We start from the raw sequence: 25,145 nt of genomic DNA, 5'->3' as shown, positions 1-25,145 counted from the left end.
ACTGAATGTGATAAGATTCACTTCCTTTAGTAAATTATTGTCTAATTTTGGTATTCCAAATATCAATCGACAACAACACCACCACCAACAACAACAAAAATCCATAATATTCACTAGATTACCTATTTTTCATTCATTATTTGTATTCTATAAACCATTACATCGTTGGGCTGACAATAAACTAAGTGCGGCCATACTTAGAATATTCCAAGGTTGTTCTCTGATAATCGTATAATTGGAATAGAATTAGAATAGTATTGAAATATCATTGTTTATCCCCAGGTACACAAATAGTGATATTCGAGACCTTAAAATGATATTATCCCTTTTTACTTTATCTTGCTTACTTTCATTCAGAAATGACCATATATGGCAATTTGATAAAGTATTTTTTCTTCTAAAAGATATAACCTTAGTTACAAGTATTAAACACACTACGTAACAAAGGAATGTGCTAATATCAGAACAGTATGAATATGTACCCTCTTCTTGTATCTATGCGTATAAATATATATACACACACACCAAAGGTATTAATAAAAGAAAGTAATGCTATGTGGTATGTGTGCAGAACTGGGAACGTAAATCATCCTACCCAACACATGTCTATCCTTCTATTCCTATGTTTACTTACCTGTTACCTAACAAAAGATTTATTTCCAATTCAATGGACAGCACAATGTATGTATACATAACATTTCCATGAGAAAGAAAAACATGTGTAACTTGGAATGACAATCGATAAAATAAAAAGTCCCATCCCATTTTTTTATTATAAACTTATCGGTTGAAAATATCAAAGTAATGTAGATTTTAGTAGTTGAATTCATGAATCAATTGAAGATAGACAACCATGAAAAACCTGAGAGCTCTGAACGGCTATTTCATTCTAGTATGGGACTCCTCAGCAGTGTATATCTACGACCCCGCCTCGCAAGATTCTAAATCAGTCTCTTGTGAACGATTAACCTTTAGACCACTGAGTCAGTATCCAATCAACGAAACGACCGTCCAGTGTTTCCATTAAGCGATAATTGTGTTACATTGATAAGTGATTTGAACTGAAACAGTTGAATCATTTAATTTCAGTCCGTTGGCAAAATATTATCGTACGCCATCTAATGTTGCACTAATAAGCTTTTAACTCTATTTAACAACATTGGTACGCAATAGTGAACTGAGGCGCAACGACTGTTCACTGTATTCACGTTTACCAACTATTTAATTGATGATACTATACTACAAAATGATTTAAGTTAAACAACCACCTTTAGCCATGAAAAACTGGATAGCCGTTTTGTTGTAGTATGAGACTTCTCAGCAATTCAATCTCTGGTGGCAAGGACATGATTGGTCACTAATATGGAGTTCCATATATGGGCTAAGGCTGACCATTGCTGCATCTGCAGCCTAGCAGCGCATTGGGTTTGCGCGTCAGTTTCGTAATCTGTGGTCGTGAGTTCGAGTCTCATCTGGGGCAGGTTTCTTGGAGCCTCCAAATTCTCTGGTACGGCCGAGGGTTAGCTCTCCCTCTTAAAATGCTCTAACATGGTCACGCTTATACAACTACTACCAGGGAAGTCTTACTCACTACCATCCCGCCACGGGGTACTGTTTACGAAATTGAGAGGACGAAGAGCGAATGTTCGGCGCTTTAACTGGGCCAATGGTGGATGTTCTAAGGTTTCACCAATAATCTTCTATCTTTATGTAGTTCAGTACTCAATTCACAAATATTTCTATGAATCAAGTTGAAGAGCAAGTTAAACAGTAGAGTAAATGTCAAACAACATCAAAGAATTTAATAAATAGCACATCTTATTCTATTACAATTAGTTCAAATTACTTTATTCGTTATAAGAAAAGCATAAATGAATAGATATTTAAGCTTTTCATTCGTATTTAAGCAAATATGGATAGTGGTTAGCAGTGGAATCCAGTTTAAAGCGCGTTTCGTCCTATTCGGGACTCGTCAGCTAGATGTATCTTCATCCCTGAGTTGATGTTCATTCTCGGACTCGAACCCAGTAATATTCGCTTCAAACGACATCGCATTCTTCACTTAGCTACTGAATCCTAATAGCCATTTGCTTGTTTCATGTTAATATCAACCTGTAATATTTTCAAAAGTTTCAATCACTTTTTTGATAGAGTTTGGTTCTCTGAACTAGATAGTTTGGTCAGTTCAAAGAAATAAAACTCCATGAATGTTATCTATTTAAACTATAAATCTTCTCCATCATCTAAAACATTCAAATACCCTTGTACGGTATATTTTTTCTTTTTCTTCTATTCTCATATTTACTAATAAAAAAATTATCTACTTTTTATTCAGATGATAACTGAGAATGTGGTAAGATTAGTTAGTGATTAGTTTACTACTTATTACCAACCCCCCCTCTCTATATATAGATATTTTATTAGATAATTAGTAGTATTGAGTGTATATTTACATTTTTGTTCTCTATTAGGTTGTTTAACAATGTTATATTATCAGTGTTGTTCTTATAATTGTCACTACTATCAACACCTAAATGTCATATAATTTATACTCAAACTTATTCCCAGATACATCAATATAGAAGATAAACATTGTCATGGTAACTGTTTATCCAATTAGTTAGTTTTTCTTTTCTTCTTCTGTTGTTTCCAGCATAAGTACTTGTTCTTTCATCATAACGTTTATAAAAATGAATATAAGAACCATTAAGCTTAAGTTAAGGACTTCATTAATGATCTTGACGACCATTGAAATCTATCAGGTGGTTATAGTTACTTGGTAAAACACATAGTCAGTCAGTCAGTAACAACGTAGAACTTTGTACGTACGCACATCAATTCAAGTAGCCCTACCACATTAGCACAGAGATACAATTATCGATTCAAATCCCATAGTGGTAGAGGTAGTAAAAGCATAAGCAATAATCAGAGAGATTAGAGTCTGATGTTATTCAAGGAGTATAATCCAGTGAAATAAATTTGGAAGGAGAAAAAAAGGGATATGCAGAATTCAGAAGATTAGAATTTGAGAGAACACAAAGAGTGGATGCACCTGCGCCAACGCAAACGATTTTAAGCCATATCATTCAAGGTCTCTAACCATCAGTTGCTATCGTCTTGCGGATTCCAATCAGGTAGTCTACATCTGCCAACATGACTCACTCCACTTATCAGTGACTTCATCGACCTAGACTCTATGGTTTTTGATGCTCGTTAGTAAAGAATACCTGGAATCTTGGAAAAATTGATGCTCACTATAGGATTAAAGCTCGTATAGATCAACTTTACAGTTTGAAACATTACCGCTGAGCTACTAGTATTGCTATTGAATAGTGATTAGTCAATATAAATTGAAGACTGTATACCACAATACAATAGTTGAGAACTTAATAGTTGATATGGAGACCTCTATATGTTGACTAATAGAATACTCCCATGTATATGATATTTAATGATGTGTTTAGTTCTAAGGACTGTTTTGATGTACAAATTTTCCACGAGTTCAACAATCAACTTACTTGATTTGGAAAACTTCAAATTTAGATTTTGTCGCTTTTGACAAGATTAGTGTAAGGACAGTTCATAAGTGAACTTGAGGAAGCTTTAAGAAGTTCAGAAAGAGCCAAAGATATTCCATCCAATCATCTTTTTCGGTAGAATATTCCAGAATCTATATGTGGAACTTCCCTATTTGACAAATGCTAATACCCCCCCCCTGTATACCATAATTGACACCGTTCGAGTGCTCATTTTATGCTCCGGTATATTAAGTATCTAAGCTCTAGATATAACCATTAGATTTCAACTACATCATACAGAGGATGATTTCCCTTATTTCTTTTCTTAGATTTATTTTAAACCTGTAGTAGTTATGGAATAACTACTTGACATCAAGTGATTAACATTGAATAATACTTTTTCTATTTTATAACAGCAAGAATTATTAAAACGTCGTGAAATGGAAATTAATAAACTACGTAAAGATTTAGAAAATGCTAATGCATCACTTGAATTAGCTGAAACATCAATGAGACGTCGACATCAAACAGCATTGAATGAATTAGCATTAGAAGTTGAGAATTTACAAAAACAAAAAGGAAAGTAAGTTATCTTGTTTGAATACTTATTTTTTTTCTTTTTGGAAATAAAAGACAATATTGTACAGATTATGTTTTAAGACATAGAAAAGTCAATCAGTCAGCTAAAACGTTGGACCAGGCACATATATCCATCGGTCCAAGTTGCCACACTTCACTCATTAGCACAACAAGATGAACATCGAATACATAGAAATAGTTAGTTCAGTGGTGGTAATATATAAAAGAATGATTTTGCATATGAGGATGTAGTAATAATTAGTTCATAGAAAGAAAGATATGAAGCGATTTTAATCTCATCGTTTAAGGGAAGACAGAGAGTTTATACACCTACACAATTGTGATCGATTCTCAACCATGCCACCCACAGTCTACAATCATTGGTTACGATAGTCACGCGGACCCCAGCACTAGTCAGCATTGCGCGTTGTGGTAATCGGTGTTCAGGTATACGCAACACATGGCCCAACCATCTCAGTCCATGAAGATTCACAACCTCATCAACTGATTTACCATCATTCCTTAATACCCTGCATCTAACCTCACTATTACTTACCCGGTGATCCCAGCAGACACCAGCAATATTTCTAAGGCATCTGTGGTCAAATATTAGTAGCTTACGAGTGTCTTCTACTCTTAATGGCCATGTTTCACAGCCGTCAAGTAGAACAGAACGGACTGCCGTGCAGTATACTCGTCCTTTTATTGATAGACGGATATCTCGCCATCACCATGGGTGACGTAAGTTGGCAAAAGCGAAATGAGCTTTTCGAATCCATGCTGAGATTTCTTCATACACCAACCCATTAGGGCTGATCATAATTCCAAGATAAGTGAAGTCATCAATGCGTTCGACTACTTCACTCCCTATCCTTAGTTCAGGTGTTGACGCAGACCAGTCCTGATGCAACAACTTGCATTTAGAGGGAGAGAAACGCATTCCAAACATTCTGGCATTATTGCTCAGTGCTACTAAAAGACTGCATTTTAACAGAGTCTTCACCAAACAAAATAATATCATTTGGCACAGAAAAGTACTACAAATGAATCTAATTGCAGAATGAAAGATTGAGTAATCTGCAAATATTCTGGCAAAGGGGAAATAAATAAAGAAGACTGAAACGTTTTTCCAGTCATTTTGTTAGTAACTGTAATAGAATAGGGAATGTTTCCTACTGGGGTCAAGAATAACACCAGCTAGAGATATTAGATGTTAATGACATACTAATCATTAGTGAATTTGTGGTTTTTCGAAGTATTAATAGGATATAATGTTATAGATAAACAAGTAATTCCAAGAGCTAAATAGTAATCAAGTAGTTATGATTGGATTATAACTGAGGATGAAGGACATCACAGATGTTTTATATCTAAATTAGAATTAAGAGCATAACAATGTACAAAGTAAACATCTTGAAGATTATTCTGGGTACAGGGTTTCTGATTTATATTACCTATACACCAGTCTATTTATTACTGTAGATAATCTCAAATGGAATTTTCAGTAGGTTTAAGTGATCAGAACTGAAATAATCTTTAGTAATAAATCTTCTGTTTGTTTCCTAATCATCATTTGATAGTCATATAAAGATACAGGAAGATTACATTTCACACGATCAATACATCTTAGTCTGCAAGAGCAAGAAAAGCAACTAATGCACATTGAAGCCGTCTATTCTATTAGCTTTTAACTAGAAAAGACTATTTGTAGATCAAATAGATAAAAGATCGCTTTCAGAGATTTCGATTTTCGGTTTTTTCCACTTGTCATAAAAATAGGCAATGATAAAAGGACTATGTTAAGCAAAATGATAAAGAGAAGTTTTTGATTGAGATCATGAAACCACCATTGAAAACCTGGAACCACTGGATTGATTGGGATTAGACATTAACATAATTGGATGCTGACCCAGTGGTCTAGAGGTTAAACGAACACCCTGGATTAGTATGCATACGTTAATACTAAAGTGAAGTATGTCTTCGATAAAATGAATTCGACTCCTTTGTAAACTGATTCTGAACAGCATAGTGCATATGTGTTAGTTTAATAGTCATCTACCGACAAATAGTGTTGTAAAATAGCATAGTTAGTATACAAATCTAAAGCTTTAGTTAAGAATGAAAACTATTTGATCTTATTTGGGATTTTATGTTTAACAGACATCAAATATTTGTACGATAGTGTACAATTTCACTCAAAATAAGATAATTTTACATGGTATTGTCTACTTGTATCTTCTCATTGTTGTTTAAGACTGAAATTGATCAGTTTCTTGTTGGTATATATGCATACTGTGAGGACTGCCTTGATATTGCCTCAAGTCACAAGCATTATAAGCAAAGATGGATAGTGGCTAGCAGTGGGATCCAGTTTGATACGCCTTTCATCCTATAATAATGGGACGATACAAGTAAACAGCACCAAATGAATTTAATTTCACCCCATCACACAAGCACGTGGCTATCAGTACTCTATCAAAAAAGTGATTGAAACTTTTGAAAATATTATAGGTTGATATTAACATGAAACAAGCAAGTGGCTATTAGGATTCAGTAGCTAAGTGAAGAATGCGATGTCGTTTGAAGCGAATATTACTGGGTTCGAGTCTGAGAATGAACATCAACTCAGGGATGAAGATACATCTAGCTGACGAGTCCCGAATAGGACGAAACGCGCTTTAAACTGGATTCCACTGCTAACCACTATCCAACTTTGCTTATATGATCATTTTATTTTATGGTTTTATTTATCCTTATCCTAGAATTTTCTGTGTTTAATGGATCATTCAACTCATAGTAAACTTTTTCTTTACTTTATATAGAGCTGAAAAGGACAAAAGTCACTTGATCATGGAAGTGGATAATGTTCTAGGACAATTAGATGGTGCACTAAAAGCTAAGGTCAGTAAAATGATATGAAATATAATTGGTACTAAGCGATTTAGTGGCCCGGGATCTGACTTCAATTAGATCGTATAAATGATTATTGTCAAAATATTCATCCTGGCTATTCTCGTACATATTTATCGACTTGAATCGCGTTAGGGAATAACGGAATTAAATAAATTAAAGACAAGAATGTATTTTCGATTACACATATTTTGTGCATTCATTGATTTGGACAAGCATTCAGAGAGATGAAGCGGAGAAAAGAGGGTGATACGAAACGATATGCGGTGGAGAAGGCTTGTCAGCTAACTCTATCTTATCAATCATTAATCAATATTTATAGCCAAATAAAAATAGGTTACAGACAATATGGTGAGTAGGACAAGATGTGCACACACATACGCTCATCTAAAACCAGTCGAGGTATATAAGAGTTTAATTAACAAGGTCAAAATGTGACTCAAGTAGAATGAATAGATTGGCCTATCCAGAAGCTAGAATAAGGTGTATGGGCCTAACATAGTAACAGACACTAGATTGGATATACTATGTTATAAATAAGTTGTTTACAATGGAAATGACCTATATTCGTAACATCTTAGTGTAGAAAACATAGATTTCTAAATTAGCGACTTACGTCAGCTCACAAGTCACCAGAAAATTATCTTTGTACTCATTGATATATTACTGTGAGGACGGCCCATAGATGAACTCACGGGAAGCTCTAAGAAGCTTGAAGGGTTCTAACGTTTGAATATTCTAGTTGTACGTAATATTATTAAGAATCTATGCTCTAGACATAACAATTACAAGTACACCATTTTGATTGCCAATAAACACGGAGGTCTGTTTGAAAAGAGTCTCTATCTCATTCCCTTTAATTAGATACTTTCAAACTAAGTATACTCGATGTGTACACTATGGTCGTAGATTGTTGGTCACTTGTAAAGTTTCAGAGAATACATCCTCAAGTATGAATATTAAAAGTAGTTTAAGCCATTAAAATATGCTCTCCATAATATAAGAGATGCATACCAACTAAGTTTCTTACTGAATCCAATTAACAAAAAGAATTCGGTTACTTGGAAGGCATGACAATATAACACTTGATACATCCTGATAATTAAGTACTATACAATGGTATTTAAATGGAAGTATCTATGATATATCTTTTTAAAATGAAAGAATTTGAAAAGACAGTGTATTATATGTTGAAGGTTAGTAATCGTATTTATCGATAAACAATCAGAAGATATCTCCGGTTTGGATACTCCTACTACGGTTTGAGCACTTCTGCTTCAGTTTGAACACCCCCGTTTCAGTTCAGGCACTCGAATTTATTCTAAACATGTGTGTTATTGAAGAACTTTGAAGTTATAAACATCAATGAAGTTTTATTCTGTTTTTTTTTTTTACTTTTTAACTTTTCTAGCAATCAGCTGAATCAAAATTAGAAGGATTGGATAGTCAATTAAATCGTTTAAAATCATTAACAGATGATTTACAAAGACAATTAACTGAATTAAATAATGCAAAATCAAGATTAACATCAGAAAATTTTGAATTATTACATATTAATCAAGATTATGAAGCACAAATTTTAAATTATTCTAAAGCCAAATCATCTCTTGAAAGTCAAGTAGATGATTTAAAACGATCTTTAGATGATGAAGCTAAAGTAAATCCAATTTTTTTTATATTGATTTATTTCTTTAAAGAATTTCAACTATTCACTTATAGATCATGAATATCATCTTGAAGTTTTCGATTGTTTCAATGAAACTACAATTTATAGACGAACCAATCAGATTAAAGATAGCAGGTTTCGGAAGCGAGACTATAGTTTGTAGACGAACCAATCAGATTAAGGGTAGCAGGTTTCGGAAGTGAGACTATAATTTGTGAATGAACCAATCAGATTAAGGGTAGAAGGTTTTGGAAGCGAGACTTTCATTTGTGGACGAACCAATCAGATTTAAGAATAAAAGGTCTCGGATTTTGACGCAATATTCACACATCCATTTGGTTCAATAGAGTTTTGGCATTATAGTTGATATCGGTTCGTGATGAAAAACCGTAAATCTAATTCTTAACCTTAACCATCAACTGTAAATCATAATTCTAATTCCTCACACACTGGTTCATCACCTTCGTTTGGTCCTAATTATTAGGTGAACACTCTCAAAGTCCGACTAGCATCGCTTTTAGGTCGTCCATAAATTATAGTCTCATCTACAACTTAAATACAAAGATACATATACTACATTGTACTATACACTCAATAAATTTCTTGATTGAGACTTCTGCAAAGATGATAGTGATGTGTTAGGTTATCAATAGTCAATTGGTGCACCCTATCACGTGATATTTTAACCAACCATTGATTTGAAGCATTTCAAGCATGATGAATAAGTTTAGCATTAATAAAATGATAGATTTACTGACTCCTGTCTCATACACACGAACAAATGCAGATGAGAATAACTAGTGCAGCAGCAGCAGCCTCTGCATCAGTAGGTCTCAATATACACAAAGGAAAAAACAAGGTCCTCAAATACAACACCGAGAACACCAACTCACTCACACCTGATGGCGAAATTCTGGAAGATGTTGAATCCTTAACGTCACTGGGATGCATCATCGATGACAAAGACGGATCTGATACAGACGTAAAGGTGAGGATTAGCAAAGCAAGGGCCGCATTCCTACAATTGAAGAAAATATGGGACTCAAAACAACTTTCAACCAATATCAAAGTCAGAATCTTAAATGCGAACGTGAAGACAGTTAGTTATATTGTAGGGAGCTGAAACGTGGATAACTACCATAACCATCATCAAGCAGATACAAGTATTTATAAATAATTGTCTACGCAAGATACTCAATGTCCGTTGACTTGATACCATCAGCAACAGCCTACTGTGGGATAGAACAAACCAGCTTTCAGCCGAAGAGGAAAATAGGGAAAGACGTTGTAAGTGGATAGGACATACATTGCGCAAATCATCAAACTACATCACGAGGCAATCTGTAACTTGGAATTCTGAAGCGAAGCGGAAAAGAGGAAGGTCGAAGAACATATTACGTCGGGAAATAGAGGCAGATATGAAACGGATGAATGACAACTGGAAAGGATTTCCCAGGACAGGATTATATGGAGAATGGTGGTTTGCGGCGTATGCTCCTTCGCGAGTGCTGGTGACAGGCGTAAGTAAGTAAGTAAGTAAGTAAGTAAGATTCACTGACTTGATCCACTCTTGTGTTCATAAAGCTAAAACTGTTGATCTATAATGTTAACTAAAATGGCAAGTGTTTTCCAGATGAATCGGTTTGTCGATTATTGGAAAGATGATACAGTACCACGAAGTTATCAGTTCGAATTTCATATCGACTACTTCTAACTAAACTAAAGATTATTTTCATTATATTTTTCTATTCATCTTTTAGAATCGTTTCAATCTTCAAGCTCAGCTTACATCACTTCAAATGGATTATGATAATTTACAGGCTAAATATGATGAGGAAAGTGAAGAGGCCAGTAATTTGCGTAGTCAAGTATCTAAGTTTAACGCTGATATTGCTGCATTAAAATCTAAGTTTGAACGCGAACTTATGAGTAAAACAGAAGAATTCGAGGAAATGAAGTACGTTAAGTCTTTTAATAATGGTAAAGTACTTTATGTTGACTTGACTTATTTATTTATTTAAACATATAAACATTGGTACAAGGAAGAACCAAATAGATATGCGCCATATAAATCATTCGACTTGTATGTGGGCTGGGATACTGCTCGGGTGCCTAGACCGAAGCAAGTGGTTTTACTGAGGGGCCGCAATCGGAGCCTTTGACCTGAAGGTCTGATCCACATGGCAGTGGAGCAACGTCAGGAGATGTGGTTCCATGGTAGCCGGTGACCAACATTAGGTTCATATACCATTTTTCCCTTAGGGTCCTGGAGCCCATATACACCATTGGTTTGGAATCAGGGTTATTCAACTCCTCTAGGTGGAAGCTCCGTGTCCACCAATTCGATTAAAGCGCCGGACATTCGCTTTTCGTCCTCTCAATTTCGTAAATAACACCTGCGCAACGAGAAGGTAGTGAGTAGGACTTCTCTGGCAGTGATTGTATACGCATGGCCAGTTGACGAGTCCCAATTAGGACGAAACGCGCGTCTTGGATTCCACTGCTAGTCACTACCCATTATTGCTTTAAAATTTTTTTTTTCGTTTTAGGAGGAAATTAACTATGAGAATAACGGAACTTGAAGATACTGCAGAAAGAGAACGATTAAAAGCGGTATCATTAGAAAAACTTAAAACAAAGTTAACATTGGAAATTAAAGATTTACAGTCTGAAATAGAGAGCGTAAGTTAGTTTTCAGTAAATGATTATTGTATTTGAACTTCTTATGATGTATTAATTGGAATATAACTATCTTAGGATCAAAGACTGACAAATGTAGATTCGAATCACTTTGAGATCAGTAGATCTTAGTGCTGCAAGTATGTTTAAGTAAGAAGTACTAAAAATCATGGAACGTTGGTCAAAACAAGCTACCCAACAAATTATCTATAACTGTCATATTTATGCAGGCATTTTAAGTTATATTTCAACCTAACTATAGAGTATTTATTCATTTGAACACATAAATATTGGTAGAAATGTGCACCTGTGATACTGCCCGGATTCGCAAACCAAGACAGGTGATTTTCTTAGGGAGCCACACACGGAGCCTTCGACCTAAAGGTCTGGTCCACATGGCAGTGGAGCAACGTTAAGAGATGCAGTATCATGGTATCCGGTGACCAACGATTGGTTCATACGCTATTTTTTTCTTTAGGATCGTGGAGCTCATGTACACCATTAGTTTGGAATGAGGGTCTTGCAATTCCCCTAGGTAGACTCTCCGTGTCCACCAACATGGTTAATGCGTTGGACATTCGCTTTTCGTCCTCTCGAATTCGTAAACAACAGTAATGCCACGAGAAGTCAATGGGTAGAACTTCCCTGTCAATGACTGTATATACTCGTGGCGATGTGAGAGCATTTCGAGAGGAAGAACAAACTCTCTCAACTCTCAGTCGTACCAGGGCATTTGGGGGCATCATAGATTTTAACAAGCTCTTTGTTTCATTTGTACGCAGTTTCTTTAATGAAAGAAGAACAACTTTGCTTTTATCATAATCCTGTAAACTACTGGGTAAATATGCTTTAACTAAATCTCAATTTCAAAGGACAAGGATATAAACAGAAGTTGAACATTTAGAACAATAGTAATCATCTGAAGCCAATATAATAGTCATCTGATACACTGATATCTGATGGTTAATTGTATGTTACTGAACTGATTAGAATAATCTAATTGTTAAGGTAGGTATTTGTACTCAAAATAACTTAATGGTAACTTCTCTGACAATAGTACGAAGAAATAAACAATAGTATTTAATATATTTATGTCAAGCATGAATTTCAGTTCATTATGTACTACTAGTTGAAGTCAAACCTAGTACATTGTGATTACTTAAAGTTAATTTTAGAGTACTAATTTATATTACTTAAATTTGGACAAGATAGTAGTTTATCCTATCCGCAACCAAAAGTTTAGTCATGGCTGTCTAATTTGTTACTTAACATAAAATGGTCGTAAATTCTCACAAAATAACTCTTAGCTATAGCGCTTAAGAGATACCAATACACTATATTACTTGTTTACTGATCAATGAAGCAAACTCAAGTCATTAAGCAAAGAATATATGTTTTGAGATGGTGAAGATTTGTAGCTCAGGTGGATGATTTTGATGGAGTTTTGTTCTCTGAACTGGATGGTATGGTTGTGGAGCTTTCATCGTCCTATCTGAAGTTTGTGCTGATGATGTCGTTCAAAAGAACAATCAAAGCTTTACGACCAAACCATCCAGTTCAGAGAACAAAACTTCACCAAAAAGAATATACGTCTCCAGAACAGTTGAAATGGTTTTTTTAACGATCAGTGATAATTGAGGTAATCGATGTGTTAAAGAAAATACCAGATTAAATAGTTAATAACGGAAACCCAAAACGTTGAAAATTAGGCATCCACACGCGAAACTGAAGATCATGGATTCATTTTCGGGTGATGTAATCAAAAATAGACACTGTTGAAGGGTCCCATATTAAGATGAAATGACCATACAATGCTTTCAGATTCTTAATTGTAGTCTAATTTAGATCAGTTCATTATTTCAATGAAATTTGACAATCCCGACAATTTCATACTGAAGACAAAAATTAGATTATGCTCAAATCATAGTACATTTCTAAGTTAGTCAAAATCAGTAATAGTAATTTTTATCAGTTCACATAACTTAAAGATATGCGATAAAAAACCCAGTTCAGTATATTCCTTACACTATTCCAATCACCTTCAGGTTTTATCTTCTCATTTCTGCAGCAATTTATATAAATCTTTTGGTCTCCCACATTGTACGAACATTCTATGTACCTAAATTATTGATTCCTCTGGTTGTCAGAAGGAGCATCAGCCTTATGACTTCCGAAGGAACTCGGCTTTAATCATGAGACGTCATTACTCTTCTAAATGAAGACCTTCTAACTCCTAAGGCAGGGTTTAAGTGATTTGAATTCTTTTTTCTGGTAAGCGCTTTTTAGCTAGTTAGTTTTCTACAGGATGGGTTCGCTAACCCCATACCCAACCCTTCTCCCTTATCCTAGCTTGGGGCCGGTAGTAGTCCCAGAGGGGCTCCAGGCGGAGTCTCTCTTTACACTATATATTGCTTTTAATGGAGTAGACAAATATTGAAATAATTTACTAAGAATCTGGTTGCACTATTAAGTGTAGCGGAATTTTATTAAAAAAATATGCATCATGAAATTTACAATGGTGTGACTAACTAGCTAACTTCGAAGTCATACCTCGCAATCAGCATCTAATGTGGATTACTCCTTTGACGTATCAAAGTAGTGTGGCTGCTCTGAAGGCCGTATAACACTATGGACGTTATTATGAAAATATATTATTAAGAATGAGTACAGAGAAGATAGCGAGACCACCACCGCATGGGCCAGTCCATGGCATACGATCAACTGATGCGCATTGGTTGTCCTCGACCCTGACAGGGATCGATGATCTGCTCGATATTCAGTGACCCAAATGCTGAATGATTTACCTAGGTCTCAGCGACATTTCACGGACCCTATAGCATCATTATTCGAACCACATCAGTACTGAAATTCTTTTAGCACAGAAATTAGTCATATCATGAATCTCAAACATGAAGAAAATATCGATGCAAACTGGTGACTAAACTTCATGGATTGATTGGATTGTCAGCTTCTAACTCAAATTCTAACTCATTTCCAAGCAAAAAATTAACATCGCTTATTTGGAAGTTCAACCTCATACGAGTAATTGGCTGTCTTTCCCTTTCTCATATTATCCGCATGTAATGTTCGTATTTCTCAATCATAAAGAATTACAATTCAAACTTATACATAGGATATTAATGTTTCAAGAGGAATTACCTTGGCTTGCCTACAAACAAGTTTTGTTAACTGATTAACCTTTTAAGTGGTGGCTTTATACATATTCAACTTTTCTGGTTAGCGTTTTTTTAGCGAGTTAGTTTTCTACAGGATAGGGTCACTAACCTCATTCCCAATCCTACTCCTTTACCCGGGCTTCGGGACTGGCAGTAACTCTAGAAGAGCTACAGGTGGAGTTACACATATTCAACTACTCTATTTCATTTTCTAAGCCAGTTATCTGGATATCTAAGCTGAAGAATAATTCTCCAAACTTCTGAGATGAAAATAATATATCTAGAAGAATATACAAGTCTCAGTTTACAGTGTATATGCTCATTGGATATACATTAATAGATCCATACTCTTTCTCTTCATTTATACCTTTTTTTCTAGCTTTCATTAGAAAATGGTGAATTAATTCGTCGAGCTAAAGCTGCTGAATCATTAGCTTCTGAATTACAACGTCGTGTAGACGAATTGATAATTGAAGTGAATACATTAACATCACAAAATAGTCAATTAGAAGGTGAAAATCTTCGTTTAAAAAGTTTAGTTAATGATTTAACTGATAAAAATAATGCATTAGAACGTGAAAATCGTCAAATGAATGGTGAGTTATTATTATTAGTGGCTTTATTCAATATTGTATATTTGGTACAATATAGAACTACAATTGATTGATCACTGGGTGGCGATCAATCAACTGTGATTACATCTCAGTCCTACAGGAGGTCGGTCGCGGCTCGGATAGCTCAGTGGTAACGTCTCTGACTGTGAAGCTGGTTGACACGAGGTCGAATCCTCCAGGCAGTACCAGTTCCCTCAAAATTACAGGTACACTTTGCTGACGAGTGCCAAGTAGCACGAAACCCGGGTCCAGGGTTTCCTGTTGACTACCTCCAACCACCATCTAATCTCAGTATAGTTGTTGTATACCACGAAAAATAACATCTCGACCAGAATATATTATGAAATGAATAGAAATGATTTTCTGTTAAATAAACAGGAGTTTTTGATAAGTCTTCTAATTGAACACTAGATTCGGTTCCTAAGCAGTTCCAGTAACCTCCCCACTACCACAGGCTAAGTCTACACAGAGACTTGAATACGAAAGAAAAGACGCGAAACATGGAAGGATTGGTTTATTCCAAAGCTTCATTTATGTACAGAAAATCTAGGCTTTTTATGATATTTTAGATGTCTTTGTGTTTCCGGAGAATTCCGGAATGCTACTAAACATAGTAGCAGCATATGTAATAATCCGATATGAAACTCGATATGTCACTCTTTCACTTTTTAGATGTTTCTAGCAAAACTTCTAGTAGACGCTGATTAGATAAGATGATTCTCAGTGTTTTCAGGACCTTGCTTGGATTTTTTTCGAGTTTTCTGGATCCCCCCAACAAATACACAATTAGGAATAATTTCATATAAATCGCATTAATAGTTGCAAAGTATTATGTCAGTTGTAGAATTTCAGTAGTGGACGCATAACAATAGATAAAGAATGGTAGAAATTGCCTCGAGATGGTTAGGTTCTGTTTTAGAATTCACGTATATCTGGGTTATCAGTTCATTTACTGATGATTTCAGGTCAAAAGTTATAACAATCAAGTTATATTATAAGCAAAGACGGGTAGTGGCTAGCAGTGGAGCCCAAGAGGCGCATTTCGACCCGTTTGGATGTACCTGCATCTCAGAGTTGATGTTCACTTTTAAACGCAAACCCAGTACAATGCGCTTCAAACACCATCGCGTTATCCACCTAGCCAGTGAATTCTGATAGCCACTTGCTTGTGTAATTGGATGAAGTTTTAAATCCACATGGTATCGTCTTACATGAATCTTCTCATTGATGTTTGGGACTGTAATTGATCAGTCTCTTATTGACATGTGTGCATTCTTTGTGGACTGCTTCAATATTGCCTGAAGTCAGAAACTTGATAAGCAAAGATAGATAGTGGCTAGCACTGGAATCCATTTTGACGTACGTTTTGTCCTGTTTGGGACTCGTCATCTGGATTTACCTGCATCTCAGAGTTGATGTTCACTCCAGAACTCGAACCCAGTACTATCTGCTTCAAATCCACTTAGCTACTGAGTTACTTTTTGTTTGTTTTTTATTAACAACAAGATTTTCATTTTCTATTATCTAAATTTTATTTTACTTTTTTAATCAAGATCAAGTCAAAGAATTAAAAAGTTCACTTCGTGATGCTAATCGTCGTCTTACTGATTTAGAAGCATTAAGATCACAATTAGAAGCTGAAAGAGATAATCTTGCTTCAGCTTTACATGATGCTGAAGAAGCTTTACATGATATGGATCAAAAATATCAAGCTTCACAAGCTGCATTAAATCATTTGAAATCTGAAATGGAACAAAGGCTCAGAGAAAGAGATGAAGAATTAGAAAGTCTAAGGTAAGGTGTTTTTTTTCTTTTCTATTAAAGAGATAATAATGAAGACAGAAAAAACCATAGAGAGTCAGTCAAGATTTGATAAACATGATTGATTGATTTATATTGGTGTTTAAGACTTAATCATTTCTATGACAACCGTTGAGCTACTAGTTTCGGTCAACTATGATTTCTTTAACAGAACATTCAAAAGCTTTAAAACTGTTGCTAATTTCTACTGATGCCAACTGTTGTCTCTATGGAAGGATAGACTTCCTGAAGTTTGTAGATGAACCCTAATGATAAGTATCAAAAGGCATGAAACATTTGTCAAGTAAAACTCCAATATGACTGTCGTTATTTAACATTGTAGATAACGAGGGAATGAGTAGTCTTGATCATGTGATCATTCTTTCATTTCATCCTGAAATATTTCACTGTCTCTTCTCTTCATACAGTACATAGCTGCTATAAAAAATCGTTATTCTAAAATCATAGGATATATTGTAATCGATACATTTGTTACAATCATCAACTAACCTTACATTTCTTTCCAAAAAGAGTCCATTTAATTTATTACTGTTAAGGTTGTCTTCGAAATTCAGTTATCTGAATCAACTTGATTTGATTTATTAGTTGAATTCATGAGTCATTTAAAGATAGACCATCATGGAAAACCTGAAAGTACTGGACAACCGTTTCATCCTAGTATAGGACTCTTTAGCAGTGTGCATCCAGGATACCACCTCGAGAGTTTCGAACCCAGGACCTATCACTCTCTTGCGCCGTCCAATGCTTCCAGGTTTTCCATGGTGGTCTAGTTTCAAATGGCTCGTGATTTCAGTTATTAAATTACTAAAATCTCCATAATACTCCTCTATGATTACAATTTGATTTAGTTTAATGCTGAACAACGGTTCATCACCTGATAATAACTCACTCATTTGCGAAATATCATTGTTCTTTCTTCGTCACATCAATCATTCTTTGTTCTCATTCCCTTTCTTCAATCTTCTTAACCCTCTGCAACCAGGCATTGCACTTTCGATTGAAAATACATACTACTGATGTCGACAGACATCGGTAACACATACCACACTCGTCCATGCTTTAAAGCTGTCGTTTTTTGTAGTGTTTCTACTCGCCGTGCCACTCTCCGTTAAAATGTCGAGTTCACGGCGCGTTGACCTACATAGCTCAGTCAACCTTCTGAGTCACCAAAATCCAATGTCCACCCAGCATACAGGACGTTCAACACCTGCGCTTCAGTGAATTACTGAGCCATCCACATCCAATGTCCAGTTAGCAGCCGCAGATCCCACTGTTCCTCTCCATCGACACTACCCACTACAGCCAAAGCTACCTCGACAGAACACTCCACTAGATGTCACCTTCTAGCATCACACTATCCCAACTAGTACCTTAGATTCAGACCTGAAACGACATCCACAGAACAGTACCCTTCCACCCTCCTAGTTGGTAATGACACTAACAATATATTCATAAACATCATCAACAATAGATGTAATTTAGATTAGAAACTATTTGTTATCTCTTTCTTTTTTTTTTCTTACAGAAAAAGTACTACTAGAACAATTGAAGAATTAACTGTTACAATTACCGAAATGGAAGTCAAATATAAATCAGAATTATCACGTTTAAAAAAACGTTATGAATCTAATATAGCTGAATTAGAAATTCAATTAGATACTGCTAATAAAGCTAATGCAAATCTTATGAAAGAGAATAAAAATTTATCACAACGTGTTAAAGATTTAGAAACATATTTAGATGAAGAACGTCGTCTACGTGAAGCAGCGGAAAATAATTTACAAGTATGTAAATCAAAATGTTTAAGGTGTATATATATTCAATTTTATATAATTACTTACTTACTTACGCTTGTTACTCCTAATGGAGCATAGGCCGCCAACCAGTATTCTCCAACTCACTCTGTCCTGGGCCTTCTTTTCTAGTTCCATCCAATTCTTGTTCACTTTTCTTATGTCTATTTCCATTTCCCGGTGTAATGTGTTGTTTGGTCTTCCTCTTTTCCTTTGGCCTTGAGGATTCCATGGGAGGGCTTGTCTTGTGACACACTTGGGTGCTTTCCTCAATGTGTGTCCTATCCACTTCCAGAGCTTCTTCCTGATTTCTTCCTCCGCTGGGATCTGGTTTGTTCTCTCCCATAGTAGGTTGTCGCTAATAATGCCCGGCAATTTTATATACTTAGATTAAAGGTAATTATCAGTGAGGGAGGGTTGCAAAGATTATTAAGTTGTTTGATTAAGATCATGAATCGATTGATGTTAGACTATCATTGAATACTTCGAAGTAATAGATGGCTGTTTCATTCTAATACGGGGACTGCTTAGTAATGCTAATTGATGTCAAGTAGAAAGATGGTCACGCAAATTTGTGGATTAGTTGAAGTTACACATTAACATCATTGGATGCCGACCATCTCAGTGGTCTACAAGTTAAGCGTTAGCGCACGAGACTGAAGGTCCTGGGTTCGAGCCGCGCATGCGAGATTGTGGATGGCTGCCCAATATTTCACATTAAGACCTGAATTATAAATGATGATTAAATAGTTTGTCAGTTAACATTCAGTTAGAGGCTTAAGTGTAGAAAAAGCTTAAGAAACGAGTTTTGAAACTAAGATAGATCTAAACAAAAGTTTTCATTTGTAGTATAAATTGCTTATCTATGCTGTGTTCATTCAAATAAGTGACAAATTAGTCTCCTAGAGCTAAACTTATTGCAGTTTTCTTTTATTATTTGATCGGTATCAGTTGGTATTGCTGTACTTATATCACATATGAGGGACTATTGGTTACGTTTGGATAAGTTTAAGAACCGATCTCGAGAAACTAAGAGAAAATGTTGAAGCAGTACCATTGATATATGTGAAGGTTTATATTTTTTCAGTTGATGGTTGGATTTTATTGAAAGATATACATCCTGAGTGAACTGTCTCTCAGCGTGAATATAAACACTAGGAACCTGATTCATCAATTTGACACGTTCCAAATAAGTTGAAATAGGCCATCTTGGATTTCACTATTGACCACAATTTAATTTTATTTATAACAATTCTGTTTGGTTACCAAAGTTCTGTGTTTGAATCCCCCAGAACAACCAATTTCAAAGTATACTCATTAATTTATTAGTTAAACACCAGGACCCTTACTTAACTTGATTAGACTTAGAAACTGTTCTGGTACGGCCCTCAAATGTCCTGGTACCGCCGAGAGTGGGGAGAGATCACTCTCCCTCTTCCAATGCTCTCACATAGCCACGTTCATACAATCCCTACCAGAGAAGTCCTACTCACTGCATTCTTGAGGCATTACTGTTGTTTACGAAGTTGAGAAGACGAAAAGCGAATGTCCGGTGCTTTAATCGGGTTGGTGGACACGGAGAGTCCACATAAGGGAGTTGTAAAACCTTCATTCCATACGGGCTCCAGGATCCTAAGAAAACATATAGCATTTGAACCTAATGTTGGTCATAGGCTTCTATGGAACTGCATCTCTTAACGTTGCTTTAATGCCTTGTGGATCAGACCTTTAGGTCGAAGGCTCCGGTTATGGCCCCCTGGGAAAACCACCTGTCTTGGTCTAGGCATTCGAGCAGTATCCCCCTCAAATACTGTCTGAATAACACTGGAGCTTAAGATCGTTCTTCTTTAGTGTCATCGTTACGTTTATTGATCCAAGTATTACAATTAACATCATTGACCTATTATTATTGCTTAATCAATTCTTTCTGAACATTTTTTAATATTTAGATTACTGAACATAAACGTTTACAATTAGCAAATGAACTTGAAGAAATACGTAGTACATTAGAAAATTTAGAACGTTTACGTAAACATGCTGAAACAGAACTTGAAGAAGCTCAATCACGTGTTAGTGAATTAACTATGCAAGTGAATACATTAACTAATGATAAACGTCGTCTTGAAGGTGATATTGGTGTAATGCAAGCTGATATGGATGATGCTATTAATGCTAAACAGGTAAATTATTCTTGTATTCTTGATATATTTCTGTTGAAAAATTCATGTGTCAATAGAAGATGGTGAAGTTGTTCAGATCTACCAACATGTATTTGTATTACATTATTGTTAGTGATGATAGTGTTTTGATCCATTGACTCTTTTTGCATCCAGATTTTTTATACATTATTACGATGTGATTAACATCAAAACGGATATGTTAGTGTTATTACGTTGTTGATTTCCTAAATAAATGGTTGCTCTGGTTGTCAGAAGGGGCTTTCATCATGAGGCGTCATAGTTCTTCTAAATGAAGACCTTCTGAATCCCAAGGCAGAGTTTAAAAGGTTTGAATAATTTTTTCTGGTTAGCGTTTTTTTAGCGAGTTAGTTTTCTACGGGATGAGGACGCTAACCCCATGCCCAACCCTCCTCCTTTATCCGGGCTTGAGACCGACAGTAACCCCCGGAGGGACTCCAGGCAGAGGGACTAGAAAAGAAGGCCCAGGACAGAGTGGGTTGGAGAATGCTGGTCTGCGGCCTATGCTCCGCTACGAGTAACAGGCGCGTAAAAAACGTTGTTGAGGACGTTAGATCCCAAGAATTCACGTGGAAAAGATCCTAATTTTGTAATTTTATCCTGAAAATTTGAATTTTATGTTTTCGCACTAAGAGACGCTTAGTTCACCTACAGCTTACATTTCCCACTCGGAAAAACCTAGACTGTCATTGGTTGACGGATTTTTTAGTACGCTATTTTGTGGCTCTCCCAAGGACGTTTCTATCATTGTATAAATAAGCTTGATTTATGTGATTAGTGACCCCGTATTTTCTGGGTGAGTGTAGAATACATTCTCTACGCCTCATCAAGACATGCTGATCTAGTTAGTAGGGCTGAGAACAACGGGTTAGAATAGCCTATCGTGTAATTGTATCTTTGACCTTCGTTCCGTTTACCGAGTAAGGTGAACTCGTAATAGCATTCAAGCATATCATGCATTCTCGGAGCAACAGAATATAACTGAGAAACTTTCATTGTCATCCTGGACAACATGATCAATGCTGACTTCATGTACAAGTTAGATTCTTAGTTATTCCATGAATCTTAAATCAGTTTATCCTGATGGTCTTAATTATGATTGGCTATCCTTGTAAGTTTTATTATCGTTGTCAGTCCTTAAAATCAAGTGACGGTCCATTGACGGATATTTTTTATAGTTGAATTCATGAGTCAACTGAAGATAGACCAGCATGGGAAACCTAGAAGTACCGGACAGCCGTTTCGTCCTAGTATAGGACTCCTCAATAGTGCTCATCCACAATCCCTTCTCGTGAGATTCCAACTCAGGACCTATCAGTCTCGCGCGCGAACGCCTAACAACTAGACCACTAAGATGCCTAGCATCCAGTGTTGTTGATGTTTAACTTCAACCAATCCATGAAATCGCGCCACCGTCCATTATTGTCTTAAGTGGGTTACAGTCTCACAATAGACCCGGCTGAACTCCACTGGTCACACCTTCTCACTAGAACTTCAAGAATTACTAGGACGAAATAGCCATCCAGTGATTCCAAGTTATCCATGGTGCTCTCGCTTCAACTGACTCATGAATTCAACTATTAAAATTACTATGATATCCAGAAAAATCCTTCTCTGGATATTTATTACTTTCAAACGTGAAATGGATGTTTGAAACAAATGAAAAACATTTGATTCGTCTTAAACCTTAAGTCATTGTTTAACCGAATATTTTACAGTTCATAGTCTGTAAGGACAAATTACGTCAATTTTAGAGTATTTTCATTTAATGAATTGCTAAAGCTTTGATTAGGATCTATTAATGGTAAACGTTAGATATGTAGTTAACTTCAAAAAATTCAAAACATTAAAGACAATTATTATTTATTTACAAACATAAACATATTTACAAGAAGGCACCAAAAAGATATGCGCCACATAAATCATTCCATTCGTGTGATGGCTGGGATACTGCCTGGTTGCCCAAACCGAAGCACGTGGCTTTCTTAGAAGGCCACACCCCGAGCTTTCGACGTAAAGGTCTGATCCACATGGCAGTGTAGAAACGTCAGGAGATGCAGTCCATGGTATTTGGTGACGAACGATTGGTTCATATTCCATTTGTTCCTTGAGGATCCTGGAGCCCATATACACCATTGGTTTATAATCAGAGTTTTACAATTTCCCTAGATGGACTCTCCATTAACTCGGTTAATCAGCCGGACATTCGCCTTTTGTTCTCTCAATTTCGTGAACAACAGTAATGCAGCGAAAAAGCAGTGAGCAGGACTTGTGTGTCAGTAGTTGTTTACGCGTGGCCATGTGAGAGCATTTATAGAATGGTCTCTCCCCACTCTCGGCCGTACAAGGGCATTTGGGGGCAAAATATGACGCGATAACGAAGGTGGTCCATTCAGCACACCGATTAGGTAGACCACACAGTGATTTGGCCAAGTAACCACCTCCAAGGAATTCAAAACATTAAAGACAATACATGACAGAATATTAATAATTTAAATCTACTTGACTGAATTCATCAAAGACAATCATAAACAGAAGATCTTAGATCTAATCTTCGAAAGTGTTCATAAAACGAGTTTTTTTGAGTCCCAAATTTAGTGAAATCATAATCACAACACTTAAAACTTTCTATTAATCTAATGTTATTGTTGTATAATTTACTATGAAAATTTTTTTTATCAATCTAGGCTTCTGAAGATAGAGCAACTAGACTAAATAATGAAGTTCTACGTTTAGCAGATGAACTACGCCAAGAACAAGAAAATTATAAACATGCTGAAGCTTTAAGAAAACAACTTGAAATTGAAATTCGTGAGATTACAGTAAAATTAGAAGAAGCTGAGGCTTTTGCTACTCGTGAAGGTCGTCGTATGGTTCAAAAACTACAGGTGAATTAATGTTGTATTTTTTTCTCTCGCAAATTACACTTTATTTTAACAATATGGCGTTGTGGAGACCACTGAGGTTAAATGATCACACGCGAGACCAAAGAACCTGGGTTGGAATCTCGCAAGCGGGATCGTGGATGTTCATTGCTGAACAGTCTTACAGTAGGACGAAACGGCCACCCAGTGCTTCTAGGTTTTCATTTCGGGTCTAACATCGATCGATTCATGATCTCAATCAAAAACGTTATCTTCGGATAACTGTAAAGTCATATCATTCTAAGTGTTTATCTCTATTGCTATGAAACAACATGAATAAAGAGTAAATTAGCTCATTTTCTTCGATATCTTTACTCTTTATATCTAACATGTTTTAAAATCATAAACAGAGATATACAGTATAGATATAAAATGAAAAACTGAATTGGTTTAACTTGTCTAAACTAAGAATAAATAGCACAAGTACAGAAAAGATATTAAGATGAAGATGAGAAAGAAATGTATAAGTTGACATGAAGAATAAGCATTTCTATCAAAATGAAGACTGACAACAATCTTTGTTATTGTAATGAGTTGATATTAATTAGAAGAATATAAAAAGTGCTTTATCTATCGAAATATTCTCAACTAAGACAATTTTATGAACCAATTCAGAAAGATCCTATTGGTAGTGATATGTAAATATCTTATGAAACACCTATCCTGCAAACATGATTGGCGTTTTTAGCGAGTTAGTTTTCTACGGGATGGGGTCGCTAACCCCATACCAAACCCTCCTCCTTTATCCGGGCTTGCGACCGTCAGTAGCCCCGGAGGGGCTCCAGGTGAAGTGTTACAAGTGTTTATTAATAGCTGTCTACGGAAAATACTTCGGATCCGTTGGCCAGACACTATCAGCAACAACCTACTGTGGGAGGAAACAAATCGGATTCCAGCGGAGGAAGAAATCAGGAAGAAGCGTTGGAAGTGGATAGGACACACATTGAGGAAAGCACCCAACTGCTTCACAAGGCAAGCCCTCACATGGAATCCTCAAGGCCAAAGGAGAAGAGGAAGACCAAAGAACACATCACGCCGAGAAATGCAGACAAACATGAGAAGAATGAATAACAATTTGACAGAACTAGAAAGGAAAGCCCAGGACAGAGTGAGATGGAGAATACTGATTGGAGGTCTATGCTCCGCTGGAAGTAACAGGCGTAAATAAGTAAGTATCCTGCTAACCACATTCTAACGTATAAACAACAGTTAACAATTTTATCGACAATGTAAGAGCCAAAATAAAAAACTTAGAAGATCGAACTCT

At 35.9% G+C, this 25,145-nt stretch overlaps 1 protein-coding gene across 1 annotated transcript in view; it reads left to right on the top strand.

Annotated features, from left to right (window-relative positions):
* The window catches only part of MS3_00007011 (uncharacterized protein), a 34,236-nt gene that overhangs the window by 6,754 nt on the left and 2,337 nt on the right, over window positions 1–25,145 (top strand). The window contains exons 6-15 of the mRNA XM_051215265.1: window positions 3,935–4,101; window positions 6,920–6,998; window positions 8,419–8,664; window positions 10,434–10,630; window positions 11,223–11,355; window positions 14,908–15,124; window positions 16,696–16,936; window positions 18,489–18,747; window positions 20,706–20,936; window positions 23,642–23,842. Coding sequence (XP_051068467.1) covers window positions 3,935–4,101; window positions 6,920–6,998; window positions 8,419–8,664; window positions 10,434–10,630; window positions 11,223–11,355; window positions 14,908–15,124; window positions 16,696–16,936; window positions 18,489–18,747; window positions 20,706–20,936; window positions 23,642–23,842 — 1,971 coding nt within the window. The remainder of the gene's footprint in view (window positions 1–3,934; window positions 4,102–6,919; window positions 6,999–8,418; window positions 8,665–10,433; window positions 10,631–11,222; window positions 11,356–14,907; window positions 15,125–16,695; window positions 16,937–18,488; window positions 18,748–20,705; window positions 20,937–23,641; window positions 23,843–25,145) is intronic.

Source organism: Schistosoma haematobium, chromosome 2 (genome assembly GCF_000699445.3).
Source record: "Schistosoma haematobium chromosome 2, whole genome shotgun sequence".
Taxonomy (NCBI): Eukaryota; Metazoa; Platyhelminthes; class Trematoda; order Strigeidida; family Schistosomatidae; genus Schistosoma; species Schistosoma haematobium.
This window is presented reverse-complemented; position numbering and strand designations above follow the sequence as displayed.